Here is a 14,824-nt window from a genome sequence, read left to right as displayed (position 1 = left end):
CCAACTGGTCTTCCAGTGTCAGCCGTGGATCCAGGAGGACCCCCAAGTTGCGTACCCTCTCCGAGGGGGCCAAAGTTTCGCCCCCTATAGTCAGCGATGGAGTCAGCTGACCATACCTGGGAGCCGGCAACCACAGCCACTCAGTCTTGGAAGGGTTGAGCCTGAGTCTGTTTCTCCCCATCCAGACACCGGGCCATCACGTCAAGGGCATCATTGGGGTGGCCTGGGGTGGAAATGTACAGCTGAGTATCATCAGTGTACTGATGGAAATCCACCCCAAAGCCACGGATGATCTCCCCCAGCGGCTTCACATAAATATTGAACAGTAAGGGGGAGAGGACTGACCCTTGTGGCACCTCATAAGGAAAATCACTAATAAGCATATTCTTAATGAAGAGTTAAGCTTTCTCCATGGCTATAGCCAGATTACAACAGAAATAGAATTTTAATTAAGATAGCACTCCAAAGTATACTTTATCTTAAAAAAAGTTAATCACTCACATGATTCTGTGCTTCCTTGTCTTTCTCATGTGGTAACTGCAGTTTCAGAATTTCTTGCTCAGTTAAGATAAGATACTTTCTTAGTTTCCCACCTTTCTTGCAGATTTATTTTATACAATGAAAATAATTCTATATCACTTTTCTGAGTACTGTTAAAATAATGTATTCAATTCAAATAGCCACATAGTACAGCAATGAAATATATTAAAAACATTAAACCAATTACCATTTAGAGAATACATTAAAAAGATGCAACTTGGCACTTTTTCAGAAAGTAATAAGAGTAAGCAACTAACCAGAACTCCAAACAGGTCCCATTATGTGTGAGCAAATTAAGTTAACATCCTTTTTTCCCACATGCCTGCTTCTCCTGTAAATCTTAAAAACCTGCACAGGTTTATAAGGATTTTGCAAATGGGCAAACATACTACAGCAACTTTTTCTTAGTGTACCCACAACATACTCTCAAAATATTAAATATGTCAAAAAGTTTGGGGATACAAAATACAGGAGATAAAATAGCCCTATAGAATACCATAAGGCAAACAAACCACGATGCCAAACAGATTGTCAGATGTGTAGCCTACACATATGTCAAGCAATAACATCCAATGTTAGCAGACTTGACACAGATGATCTCTCTTTCTAACCACAGTCCAGTAGAAAAAGCTTGTGCAATCAAAATATAATGTTCCAAAACTTAATTCTGCAGGTTGACCAGAAAGAAGCTGTGGCCATCAGGATTAAAATCTGCCAGTAAATCCAAAGGTAATAAAACTGCACCTTCTTCAGGTTTCCACTGTAGACCATCTACAGTGGTGATCAAAGTAGTGACAATTCTATATACCCTAAGCAAAATTTGATTTAACTTGTAAGATAATTGTTAGCCTAACAAAGAACTTGAATCATAATACTGAGACAGTACTGTATAATATTAAGTTAGCATATTAATGCTAAGCAGAGCATAGCTTATTTTGTTGCCCAAAATGACAAAGTATGCTTAGCATACATCCTTCAAACCAGAAAAAAAAGAACCAAACCAGATGTTCAGCTTCTATTTTAAAGTCAGAGACAAGCCCTTCATTGCAATTTTAGATATCAAACAAATTGCAAAAAGGAGAAGTAAACTTCAAGTGAACCGGGGGACTTTTTTTAGCAAATGGAGAAGGAAATCACTGGGCTTTATATATAGTAAGTAAGTAAGTAAGACATCGCTACTCATTCTTCTCAGTGCCACCCCAAAAAATATTAAGATCTTTCTGGACTGCCCTCTTTATAGCACTGCAAGTCATTCCATCTACTCTTTGATTTTGACTCACTCTTTGTAGCTTCAAAATGAACAAAATTCAGTCCATGCCATATCCCCTCAGTTATTACTAACTATAGACTCTCTGCCATCTTAATCATGGCAATATAAATCTTTATTAGCTGTTCATAATTGGTTTGAGCATGATTAACTATTCCCCAAAATCAGTTAATGGAAGAGACAGCTTAAGTTACAATAAAATTATTTGTCCTTTAAATCTTTACCTTGTTGTTGCTGCTGCTGCTTAAAACAATGGAGAAATAAAGATATAAAGGAAGCAGGAATTCAAGGTAACAAGTTTAGGAAATGAAGAAATAACAAATCATATGTATGCAAAATCAGGAACAAGGTATGCTATTGCCCAATTGCCTATTAAAATTGGCCCCAAAGATAGCCAACGATGCCGATAAAATAATGTATCGGAATTAAAGGATTCAGTACATGAAAATGTCCAAATGGGGTACATAGATGATATAAATAAATAAATAACATTTGAAAAATAGCCCTAAGAAAATTCTATTTATAGTGACATGTGGAAGTGCATATCAGGTGTGTTTTGTGCAGAGAAGCGTCACAAATGTAGGTTCAACTCAAGACTTGTTGAGACTTCTCTAATGAAAGTTTTAAACAAGTTCTTGGACAGTAAATAAAGCTATCTATTTTGGACAGTTTAAATATTGTACTGAGTTATTATAACTGTTAATTATATTTCAACAGTCATTGGAGATGAAGAATTATCATACATCGGTCCACCATAAGAAAATTTCAGAAAGTATTTTAATATATTTATCACAAAATTTAATTCTGTCAAACAATGTTGACAGAAAATACTGCATAAGCAGGGCTACTGGATCTAGGTTAGAGCTTCCCAATCTTTCCGACTTGGCGGCCCGGAAGGAAAAGGAAGAGCAGGGAAATGTGCGTGCACACAGCCCGCACATGCATGCACAAATGGGTGCACAAACGGCAACAGCGCTAGAGTGTGTACCTGCCCAAATAGGTTACGTGCACCTGTAGCAGCATGCTGGCGCCTGCATGCAGGCACAAACAGGCCGCTAGTGCCCACGTGATGCTGGTGGTGCTAGCACCATGCATGCACAAATGGGGCTGCTAGCGCCCCCACAGCGGCACTACAAGTGGGGAGGCTCGCCAGCTATTCCCACGGCCTGGTAGCCCACAGGCCACGGTCCAGTACCAGGGCGCAGACCATAGGTTGGGGACCCCTGATCTAGGCAGCAAAAATCTAGATGAGGAGCAGTAGATGGTAGCAAAGAGATACAAAAATTCTAACTCCCACCTGCCATCTAGTGGTCATCCAAATGTTTGCAAACCAGATCTGTTGGTCCTACTGTAAATGAACGGTGGTATTTCTGCACACGGTGGTATTTCTGCAACAAATTACAAGCTCAGTCCTTACTACAGAGAATTTTATTTTCCACAACTGTTTTGTTATAAGAAATAGCAATAAAATAGGTGTATGAATAATATATACTCCCTGAACGCTCAGCAGACAAATATTAGTAACATCCATACTGATATTAGGGATAAAATGCTAATACACTCACACTGAATGTTCCAGTAAAGTATGAAATGTTTTTCGCAAGACATAGCCAATTGTCTGAATACTATCTCCATTAGTAGTGTGGAGAAAATCTAAACTATGCAGAAGCAACCTAACTCAAGTTAAGCGTGCAGGAAAAAAGTTGCTCAAACTTTTTCAATATAAAAAAAACATACAATGCATAACATTCATCCAAGCTAAGGAGTTTGTGGTTCCCCTGATCTCTGTAAAACTACTTTCCAATGAAATAATGGGATTTAAACATCCTAATATTTCATAGCACTCCTCAGCAACATTCCCTTGTGGGAAACCAACCCACAAGTTCAGAGAATGAATCTCCACCCTCTTCCTACACCCCAGCTACAGATATTCGCTATTATCACAAACATTCCCTTATGTATACACAGTGTGATTTTTTTTCCAACTCATAGACTGGGGATTTCATTTTTTCAAAAATATATATATATTTTTGTAAGAAGCCAGTGATCTAGCTATTTACTTGTAAATAAAATGGCAGCTGAATGTAAAAGTGATTCAGTCTCACTTCATTCAAATCACATTATAGGAATTTTGTTTTAATCATATAAATACTACTCAGAAAATATTGCCACAAATTGAGTTATTTCCCTACATGTTCCTTTTCTTGTTCTTTAATGTCAGTGGCTTTCTTTAAAATGTTCTTTATATTGGTAAATACTTGTTATCAGAAACAGTTTGGGGTGAAAAGAAAGATAATTTTCAATTTAATTTTCCTTAGTAAGATCACATCCATATTGGCTCCCTGTAAACATTTTTTAGTACAATGGAAAACCTAAAGTTTAAAACTGTAAGATTTTCACAGCTATCGTTTCTCACTGTGTGACAAAAGGTATCACTTTCAGTACTGACATAAATGTAATTAAAATGCATGCGAATTTTGCTGTGAATTTTAACCATCCGGAGTAGGTAGAAATTTGATTTGTGTGCCTGTTTCTGGGAGATAGCTAACTTGTAACATTTATGAACTTTACAGCCACCTAGCATTTGCATCTTTTCCTATTCTCTGTGAACATCAGAATACATTGCAGTTATTTAAAGATACACAAGAAGTATGTGCTATTCATACAACATTGTCCATTTATTAACCGCATAAGCTCTGCAAGTATCTAGCATCCCAATCTTTCTCACGCAGCCAGGCAATGAAAAGTGCTACAATTACTTAAGGCCAAACTGATACCTATGAAATCCTAACCCTCAAGAGCAGTGGTTCTCAACCTGTGGGTCGGGACCCCATTTGGGGTCGATCGACCATTTCATGGGGGTCGCCAAGCAAGGCTGTCCGCCATTTTTTTTGTCCGCCATTTTTTTCCCTTTTCCAGCGGGTGCCTTACCTCCCTTGGGCTGGACCAGCTGGTGGTCGGCCTGCTCCGTCTCTGCCGTTTGCCAGCTACACCTCGGCCGGTGCAGGGGGCGGAACCACGCATGCGTGGTGCTCCCGGGCAGGGAAAGTCCTTGACTTACGACCGGTTGGGTAGTCCACGACTTACGGCCGGTTTAGTCCTTGACTTACGACCGGTTTAGTCCTCGACTTACGACCGGTTGGGGTCGCGGCATTAAAAAGGTTGAGAACCACTGCTCAAGAGGATCAACAGGAAGGATATCACAGGTTTTAAAGGAGCCTGAATGTCTCACCACTAAAAATACAAAGTGAAGACTTTGGGTTCCAAGCATCCAGTTTTAAAATCTGTTTTAATTACCTGTCTTCCACGCTTTCTCCCTATCTGAGCAAACAAGCCAGGTTACCCCATGACATCTATTTAATCACGGGGGAAAGGGTTGAATTGGTAGGCAAGCAAGCAAGCAAATATACACACCCTGGGAACACGACTCCACNGGTGCCGAGGGAGGGGGCTCCATCCTTCGGGCCGGCTCGCCCCCCCCCCTTTTTTTTAAGAGGGGCTGCTTCCCTGCGCGCGCCGGGGCTCCTCACCTGGTCTATGGGTAGCCGAATGGCGTTGCTGAGCGGCTGCAGCAGCGTGGAGCCTGTGGTGCTGGTGGCCATGGCGGAGAAGGCGCTCCCCCCTCCCCAAGCCGGGGGCCAAGCCAAGATGATAGAAGAGCGAGAGAGGAAAAGGGAGAAGGTCCAGCGGCCGCCACCGCTCCCCTCCCTTCTGTCTCAGAACATCAAGAGCGGCGGCAGCAGCCGGAGAAGGGCAGAGCGGCAGCGCGAAAAAACGCCCCAACCCCGAGTGGCGGCGGCAGCGGCGGCGGCGGCGTGACAAGAAGAGGGCAGCAAAACTCGCCCGGGCAAGTGACGGCTCCCCTGACCAATCCCGAGGCAGCTCCGGCCCCAATCGATCGAGAAGAGGCGGGACCGATCGACCGCCCCTCCCCGCTCCCCCCTCCCGAGGCGGAGCCCGGCGGCTGCTAAGTGACAGTGCCGGGGCTCAATACTGGCGCTACTCTGGTGTTGCGTGATGGGGGAAGGGGGGAAAAGGCGCCCAATGGCCGGCTAGCCGAGGTAGAATAAGGCAGCCTTGGGCTCGGCCGCCTTCCTCGGCAAGACGCGGCTACTGCCGCTGCTTTTGCGGAGGCGGGTCAGGCACGCTTGGCTGAGGCGTCCCACCCTCGCCCACTTTGGAATAGCACAGATTGAATGGGAGGCTCCCCGGCTGGGAGGGAAGCGGCGCCTGTTTAAGGAACGAGGGGGGGGGAATATACTATTTAAACGGGAATGTCCCCGCTGGTAATATGTGGATATAGAAGGAAACAATTATGGGAGGTGGGGCAGTGGCTAAGTCATATACAAGGATGGCTGGGATTATTATTGCTGTTATTATTATTACTATTACTACTACTACTACTACTACTACTACTACTAATAATAATAATAATAATAATAATAATAATAATAATAATAATAATAATAATAATAATAATAATAATAATAATACAATCATCGCACAGTCAGCCAGATGCTAAGCCTGAAGTTGACATTTATATCCGCCTATCAAGTCCTTCCCAAGGACCTCAGATAGACAGATGTTCTTATTGGACAGTGTTAAAGGTATCATCTATAATCAAAGCTATAGTTTTCCCATTAGTAAGGGATGGCTATGAGAGCTGGACCACAAGGAAGGGCTGAGTGCCAAATTTTGAATTGTGGTGTTGGAGAAGTCCCTTGGATTGCAAGGAAATCAAATCAGTCAATCCTAAAGGAAATCAACCCTGATTGTTCTTTGGAAGGACAGAAACTGGAGCTAAAGCTCAAATACTGTGGCCACCTAAATGAGAAGAGAGGATTCACTGGAAAAGACCCTGATGTTGGGAAAGACTGAAGGTAAAAGAGGAAGGGGATGGCAGAGGATGAGATGGTTAGATGGGGTCATCAATTCAATGAAATGAATTTGAACAAACTGGATGATAGTTCAACTCTCACAGCTCAGCCACCCTTGTGTATGAAATGAGACAGTGGAAGACAAGTGTTTGGCATGCTATGGTCCATGGGGCTGTGAAGAGTCAGACAGCTTAGCGACTGAACAACACCAAGCTGTTGCAAGTAAAGCTGTCTTTTGCATTTGACTCATGGTGATTGTGTAATGTTTGGGGATTGCACTCAAGACACCTATTATCATTGGTAGCATCTTTGCTTTCTTTTGCAATAATCATTTGCAAGTCTTCATGTTTTGTAATTTTCTCCAGTTCTTTCTCTTCTCTTCTGTTATCTCCAGGTACTGCAATGCCACTATCCAGACTTTTTTGGTCTTTCTTGACAATTGTTAAGTCTGGGATGTTAGGTGACAGGTGCTTTTCTGTTTGAATTCTAAAGTCCTAGAGCATTTTTAGCTTCTTCATTTTCTATTACTATGTCTATTTTGTAGTCCCACCAGTTCTTGCTTGCAGGCAAATGGTATTTCTTGCAGATCTTTCAATGCACCATTGTTGCTACTTTGTACCGCTGTTGCTTGTAGTCAGTTTATATGCTCTTCTTGTGGTAGCTAACCTGTTTCTTGAGCTTCTTTGCAGAAGCAGCATTCGTTGTCTTCTCAATTCTGGCTTTGTATACATTTGTTCTTAAGGCTTGGTCTTGTGCAGCCAGAATTAGCCCCTCAGTCTCTTTCTTCAATTTTCCTGCTCTTAGCCATTGCCTTGCTGTCTGCTTTGTCTGCTATTTTTTAATGTACTGGCCATGTAATGCTTTACCTTATCATGTTTCTTTTCTGTTCTTCATTTGGTCTTTTTTATAGGCCAGTTTGGACCCTCCAGAACTCAGTAAGCCTTCATGGCATAGCTTCAGTGCATCTTCTTCACTGTCCTTGAGATATTTTTCCAATGCCCTTTTTCTTTCCCAACTGTCTGGTGTACATGCAATATTCCACACCCACCTATTTTCCACATCACTGTATGGATGAAGGGCATGATTATGACTTCAGTGTGCTTGATGTTGTCATCTTGAAGGAGGCCCTGATATTTGTAGTGATCATCTCCAGACGCTTGATATTATTTCCGTAGGGCACCTTGATTCCTTGAGTTTTCACTATTTTTCTCTGTTTGATGGTGACACATTTGTCCATTCCAAACTCCATTGCAATATTGTGGCTGTATATTTGGACAGTGTTGAGCAGTGACTCTATTTCAGATGGTGTTTTTCCATGCAGCTTCAGATCATCCATGTAAATTATTATCATTGCTAGTGATGATCAGTCTAGTGAGACCTATGGTCTCAGTCACATGAATTTGTCAAAAGCATCCTTTCTAGTTCCAGGGATTGGTACCATTATGAAGAACCAATATGATCCAAAATGCATGCACGGGAGCACAAAAGATGCTGTCTGTTTATTGCAACAATCAAATAAATCACCTCAGTGCCATGACTGAGCATAAACCTTTCCATGTTGGTTGATTAGCCAAGAGGGGAAAAAGGGAAGTTTGTGAGCTTGAGCATCTCTCATGTAGTCGTTAGCATTTTTTAAAAAAGATCCTTAATATTCTCTAGAATTTATGCCCCAGAAAATGAAAGCATAGACTATTTTTCTGTTTCGTTTTGCATTTTTCCATAATGGACCAGAACTATTACCAACACTTTTTGGTCTGCTTCTTAAACTATTGATAAATTTTCTATTGCATATTTTGAATAAAATTGCTGTTGAGATTTCATCTGCTCCATTAGTAATTCCTAATAATAGTAATTCTCAGGAGCAGATGATAATTGTAGATAACTGTATAATGCCCACTCCAGAAAATTAGCTACAGTATTCCTGTGACTTATTTATTTTCAGGACATAATATAAGCAGCATAATCCAGCTTGGTTCAAAAGAGCTTTCTCCCGAAGGGCTTGGCATCTGACAGACAGTTTTAAGTCAAAATGTTGCAATCTGAAAACAGAGTGACAGGCAGAGCTTAACTGAAATAGGCTACATAACATCAGCCCAACAAATTTCACAACATTCACCCACCTAGAGGACTTGCACAAAGCCAACAGAAAAGTAAAGACTGAAGAAGTTTCTGTCCTATCTAATCCCATTCCATTCCAAGATCACAATCCAACCAAGAATGCCAAGTTATGCTTGGTTAAAGAGAAGCAGGGCTTTTTTTCTCATAGAACGCCCAGAACGGAGTTCCGGCACCTTTTTTGGATGGAACCTTGTAGGGTAGACAAGGCAGGTTGTATGACATGTGTGAGTTCCTGCATCTTTTTTTTTTTTTTTTAGAAAAAAAGCACTGAAGAGAAGTATGACTGGAGTTTGGTGTAATGGTTAAGGCACCAGACTGGAGACTGGGAGACTGTGAATTCTAATCCTGCCTTGGGCATAAAACCAGCTCGGTGATGTTGAGCCAGTCACCCTCTCTTTGTCCCAGGAAGGAGGCAATGGCAACCACTTAGGAAATCTTGCCAAGAAAGATGCAGAGACTTGTCCAAGCAGTGACCAAGAGTCAATACTGACTTAGATTCCAGTTTTGCACAGTAGCACAGCAGCCGAGGGATCGTGGGGCTCCGCACCCTATGGCTGATTTCCACCTGCCAGGGGACCCTAAATGGGCCTGAAGTTGCCCCATAGAGGCAACATAGAAGGGGGGAAGTCCCGCTGATTGTGGAGAAATGGCGGTCGATCCGGTCGGTTTGGGAAAAGCCCTCCAGAAACCGGCAGGAGAAGAGGCTAGCTCAGTGGTGGCGAACCTATGGCACGGGTGCCAGAGGCGGCACTCAGAGCCCTCTCTGTGGGCACGCATGCCATTGCCCCAGTCCTAGACCTTCAGCTGGGTTTTATAAAACCTTTTCGCTTTAGGCCTCCGCCGCTGTGTGCAAAAAAAAAAAAAGGTTCAATCAGTCAATTTTAACTTCTCACGGAAAAAAAAAGATCTTGCAAAGTTGGAATTGATTGATTGAACTTTTTAGTCCCACCCAGTCTGCCGTTACCACCGCAGCCACGCCCACCCAATGGGCCACACCCACCCAATGGGCCACACGCACCCGGCACTCGATGATGCATAAGTGGGTTTAGGGTTGCAGTTTGGGCACTCAGTCTTTAAAAGGTTCGCCATCACTGGGCTAGCTTAACTTCCGAGTCTAGCCCAAGTTACAAGCAACCGAAGTCCAAAAGTACTACTTCAAGCTGACTATAAACAACGTGTTTGGAACTGGGTAAGAACAGTGATTTTCTCTCTTCTACTTGGAAATTGATTTCCTGGGGGAAAAAGAAAAAGAAAAATCCCAAGGGACTGGCAAGGCCCAGGAAAAGATAAATTTGATTTTGATGGCCTTCAATGTCTTAATAACAGAGAACAGCAGTGACAAAAAGAAAGAAAAAAGAAAACACCTTGGGTTTTCTACAAAGTGAGAATTATAAACTCTAAAAAAAAGGATTGACCTTTCTGGATTACAAATACTAACTCAACTGTGACTCTAAAGCTGTCTGCAGAGAAAGGAAAACCCTGATTTTTGGCTATCATGGAAAATCAGAGATCTGCAGAAAGAATATACCAAGAAAAAACAAATACTTTCCAGAAGGAGATCTATGCTATGTTGCAACTAATCCAAACAACAATAATCTCAAATCACAAGGAAATTAAACATAACCTTGAAAACATAAATAAACACATGTCCAATTTAACTTTACAACATAAAAACTCTCAGAAAATAAAAATAGTGAGTAGAAAAAAACAGACAACTGACTACGAGACAGAGGAAAGAGATTTCAAGATGGAATTTAACAATACAAGAAAGTATAACTTAACCCAGATGGGAAAAAAATTTACAGGAAACTTTGGACATGGAAAAGACAAACTACACTTTAAGATTACAAAATAAGTTTGAAGACGAGAAAAAAGATTTGGCAAAATGGATTTGCCAGAAGAATTACGAGAACTTGAGAGACAAAAAATAATAATAAGAAGAAAATCAAGAAAGAAAAAAAGGAAAAGATTTTCAATGAATATAAAGGGGTGAAATCTTCTTATAAAAACATCTTACCTGTTTTGCCTTTTGTACCTGCAACAACATTTATAAGATTATGGGAAGATTCTTTGATTCATCGAAGCATATTGAACAGGAAAGATATTGGGCAAAAAAAAAGGCTAAAGTGAGAATTAAGAAATTAGATGATGGGAACTACCAGAAGGGGAGTATTTAAAAATTAAATATTTGTTTGAATATGGTTAAAGAAATAGAAAGATTTTGAATATAAATGAAGATTAGTTTAAGAGAGATGAACCCCTCAAGTAATATAGTATGCCTTCTTTCTTTTTTTCTTTTGTGTGTGGTTTTTTGACATGAGAAATATAAAAATGTTGGGATGGTTTATATAAAAGAAATGTTTTCTCTGAATTGTCTTTTTTTCTCTCTCTCTTATTTTTCTTTAAGATATGAAAAATGTAAAAATGTGATGGCTTGTATGAGAAAAAAGACTTAAATACTTGTGTAATTAATTTTGAGAAAATTTTAACCAGTAAGAATGTTTTGAATATTGTGGGGAAAACAAATTTAAATAAGAATGTAAATAGGAATTATGACGAGACAATCAAGACGATCAATGAAAAGAAGCTTTATATTGATGTGGTTATTATTTGCAGAAACATGAGAAAAATGTTTATATTTAATTGTCATTTATTTAAATAAGAACTGTATTAACTTAAGGTTGGCAAAAGAGAATATTATTAAAAGAAGAGGAAATCAAGTAAAGCTATTATATGGACTATAGAATTATAGAAATTAATTGTTATCGATTGTTTTTTAAATACTAACCCAGACAACATGATGTTTGCCAAATATTAAGGTGTATGTTAAAAATCAATAAAACATATTTTTTTTAAAAAAAGAGTCAATACTGACTTAAAGGCATAACACAAAAGACTAAGTAAAAAAAAAAGGGGGAAAGGTGCCACATCAATACCTCATTCTATTCTGGAAGGCTCAGAATACAATCACAGCACACAACAAACTATATACAGGTAGTCCTCCCTTAGCGACCACAATTGGAACTCGCAACTCCATTGCTAAGTGACACAGTTACTAAGTGAAACATTGTGTGATGTGACTTTTGATTTTACTACTAGTTTCGTGACTCTGTTTTGTCAGAAGTTGGTTGCAGAATGCCCAAATGTTGATCATCTCACCATGAGATCATCATGCAATGGACGTAAATGTGAGGACTTGTAAAGTTACTTTCTCAGTACCTTTGTAGCTTTGAAAGTTCACTAAACAGAGCAGTAAGGTCTGTCTGTATAAACCACAGAGCAACAGGGCATTATTCAGATGATAGGTTGTAGCATGGGATATTTCTAGTGACATTTCATACATGGGAATAGAAGCTTGTAAGAGTGAACTTTGATGACTGAAACCAAGAGTGACAGTACATATGATTCAAAAAGGTGATTCTGTATTTTTTTTTTACAAAAACTTCATAACACAAATCTGCCCTGATAATTTAGTTTTATAGGTTGACCTATCTAGGGATGATCTAACCATGAACATCAAATATCTGAGACCTGGGCCATTTGCCAGTAGTACACCAAAAATAACACACCAAAAGGAGGATGCAGCTGATATAAATTGATGAAACTTTCTCTTCCACCCTCACCCTTGTGACAAGATCATATGCCAGTTTGGAAAGGGAAGGGATGATAGATTGACAGCTACAAGTTCCTTATGTCTAATTGCTAAAAATAGATTTTTTTATTTTCTTGAAGATCTGCTCCCAGATATATTAAAGTAACATTCTTCCTTCCACAAACACACGAGCACAGGCTCCAAATGTAAATCTCATCCCATTTCTATAATATTTTTATCATTTCAATATCTGTGGCCACCAGCTCGTGACTCTGGGGAACCATAAAGGGTTAAAATACAACAGTATAAATAATTGCCTTTTAAAAATTTCTTATACTGATAATGTCTTTTAAAAATATTCCTATGAAAAAAAAGATTCCCCAATTAATAACAGTCTCCAAATCAACTGTTCCTGCCTTTTATCCAATTCTGACTGGCCCTCCATGAAGCCAAGCCTTTGCTCCTCTTTGTGTCTCTTGGTACTTCTTGAGTACCAAGCCGGGAAAACCAGTTTCCCTCCCTTCTCCATTTAAATCTAAAGCATAGGCAGGCCAACAAGATTGGTATAAGCAGTTTAAGAAAATCGGTGAGAAACAGCTGCAGTCTTTGGAAGTAGGAGAGAGGCACTTGCTCAACCAACAAATTCTACATTTGCTTGGTGGCCTTTGAGAAGAGAAGCAGGCCCAGGCAGATCCAGGTACATACACAAGAGGGAAGGATAACTCTGGCTCATAATATATGGTGCTCCTAAATCACATTGACTAATCTGATGTGAAGACTGGCATTTTTAGAATGATTTTGAAGGAGGAGCATACCACCTAAGCCAGTGGTGGTGAACCTATGGCACATGTGCCAGAGGCGGCACTCGGAGCCCTCTCTGTGGGCACGCGCACCATGCCCCAGAGATGGCAACCGTTCTTCTTCAACCAGCTTCCCGCTAACTCGCCGAGGTCCCACATGGCCGGATGCATCCCAGCATGGCTGGTTTCCCTCCCCCCTGTCCCATCCCTCCTGGCCTCACATGCTCTCCTTTTCCCGGGCACGACCCACTGCAGCGCCTCCTCAGCTGTTGGCCATCTGTCCAGCTTAGAGGCGGCTTCTCTGAACTTCTTGTGGTGGGCTGCAGAGCCACAGAGTGCACTGGTCACGGGGCTGGCAGGCTATGGCTGCTGACAGACACTGTCGGCCCCCATGCGCTAGCTGGCCTCTGTGTGCGGGGGTCGATGGTGTCAGGCAGCAGCTGCCCCAGCCTCTACCTCGCCTTGCCCTGCGACAATGGCACCCCAGCCCTGCCTCACCTCACCCCGCAGGACGAGCCTCCTGCCCACTGCCCCACCTGCCAGAGACCTCTGGATCTCCCCCAACCCTGCTTGTTTCCACAGGCATCCCTCCCCGTGAGCAACATCGAGGTGACCATGCCCACCTTGGCCACACCCACCCAGTCTGCCATGACCACCACAGCCATGCCCACCCAGTGGGCCACACCCACCTGGCACCCGGTGATAAATAAGTGGGTTTTGGGTTGCAGTTTGGGCACTCGGTCTCTAAAAGGTTCGCCATCACTGACCTAAGCTTTGGTGCCCTAGGCCAGCAGCTAACAACCTCATGATGTTTGAAGTTGGGAGGGCTGTGAATGAATGATAGTTATGAACAGTCCTCAAATTTCTTACTGTCCCAGCACCCCCGCAGTTACATGATCACAATCTGGGCACTTGGCAACTATGACAGTTGCAGTGTCCTATGGTGACAGGATCACTATTTGCAACCTTCCCTGCCAGCTTTCCAAGCAAAGTTAATGGGGAAGCTGACAGGAAAGATACTAAGTCACTCCAGGAAGTCTCCCCCACCTATGACCATCCCCCAGCCCCTCCATGTTTGTACTGTGCCTCCCTGGCTACCCACACCCACCACATATCCTCCCTACACCCTACTGTGCCTCCCCGGCCACCTGTGCACCCCTGTTTTTTCTCCCCCACTGAGCAGCAGCTATTTACCTCCCTGCCAGCTTGTTTGCAAGCCACCTAAAACTTACCATTTCCTGCTGGCTTCCCCATTGACTTGATTGTTGAAAGCCAGCAAGAAATTGCAAGGAGGTCTTTGCTTAAAGACCTGTAAATCTCACTTAGCAATGGCAATGGGGACTGTAGGGATTGCAGTCACTAAGAGATGCAATCATATGACATTGCACTTTATGCCATAGAGTTTAGTGTTGGAAATTCTGGTCCGAAATTCTGGTTACAAATGTCATTAGCCATGGACTACTGTAGTCTAAAGTTGGCCCTGATGAGAGATGTCCACTTGGTGTGGTCAAAAAAATTCAAGACAGTGGTCACAACAGTGAGATCCGAGCTGTCAAGGGGAGAGGGAATGGTCTTAAGAGCTGAGGAAGACCCTTTACTCTTTACAACCATCAAATAAAAGGGAACTGAG

The 14,824-nt window shown here is 41.8% G+C and overlaps 1 protein-coding gene across 1 annotated transcript in view; it reads right to left on the bottom strand.

Annotated features, from left to right (window-relative positions):
• The window catches only part of MBOAT2 (membrane bound O-acyltransferase domain containing 2), an 88,882-nt gene extending 83,290 nt beyond the window's left edge, over window positions 1-5,592 (bottom strand). The window contains exon 1 of the mRNA XM_015816156.1: window positions 5,338-5,592. Coding sequence (XP_015671642.1) covers window positions 5,338-5,409 — 72 coding nt within the window. The 5' untranslated portion in view covers window positions 5,410-5,592. The remainder of the gene's footprint in view (window positions 1-5,337) is intronic.
• Between the last annotated feature and the right edge of the window lie 9,232 nt (window positions 5,593-14,824).

The sequence above is a fragment of the Protobothrops mucrosquamatus genome, unplaced genomic scaffold, assembly GCF_001527695.2.
Source record: "Protobothrops mucrosquamatus isolate PMUCROS unplaced genomic scaffold, P.Mucros_1.0 scaffold404, whole genome shotgun sequence".
Taxonomy (NCBI): Eukaryota; Metazoa; Chordata; class Lepidosauria; order Squamata; family Viperidae; genus Protobothrops; species Protobothrops mucrosquamatus.
Note: the sequence above shows the minus strand (reverse complement) of the source record. Positions and strands in the feature narration are given on the sequence as shown.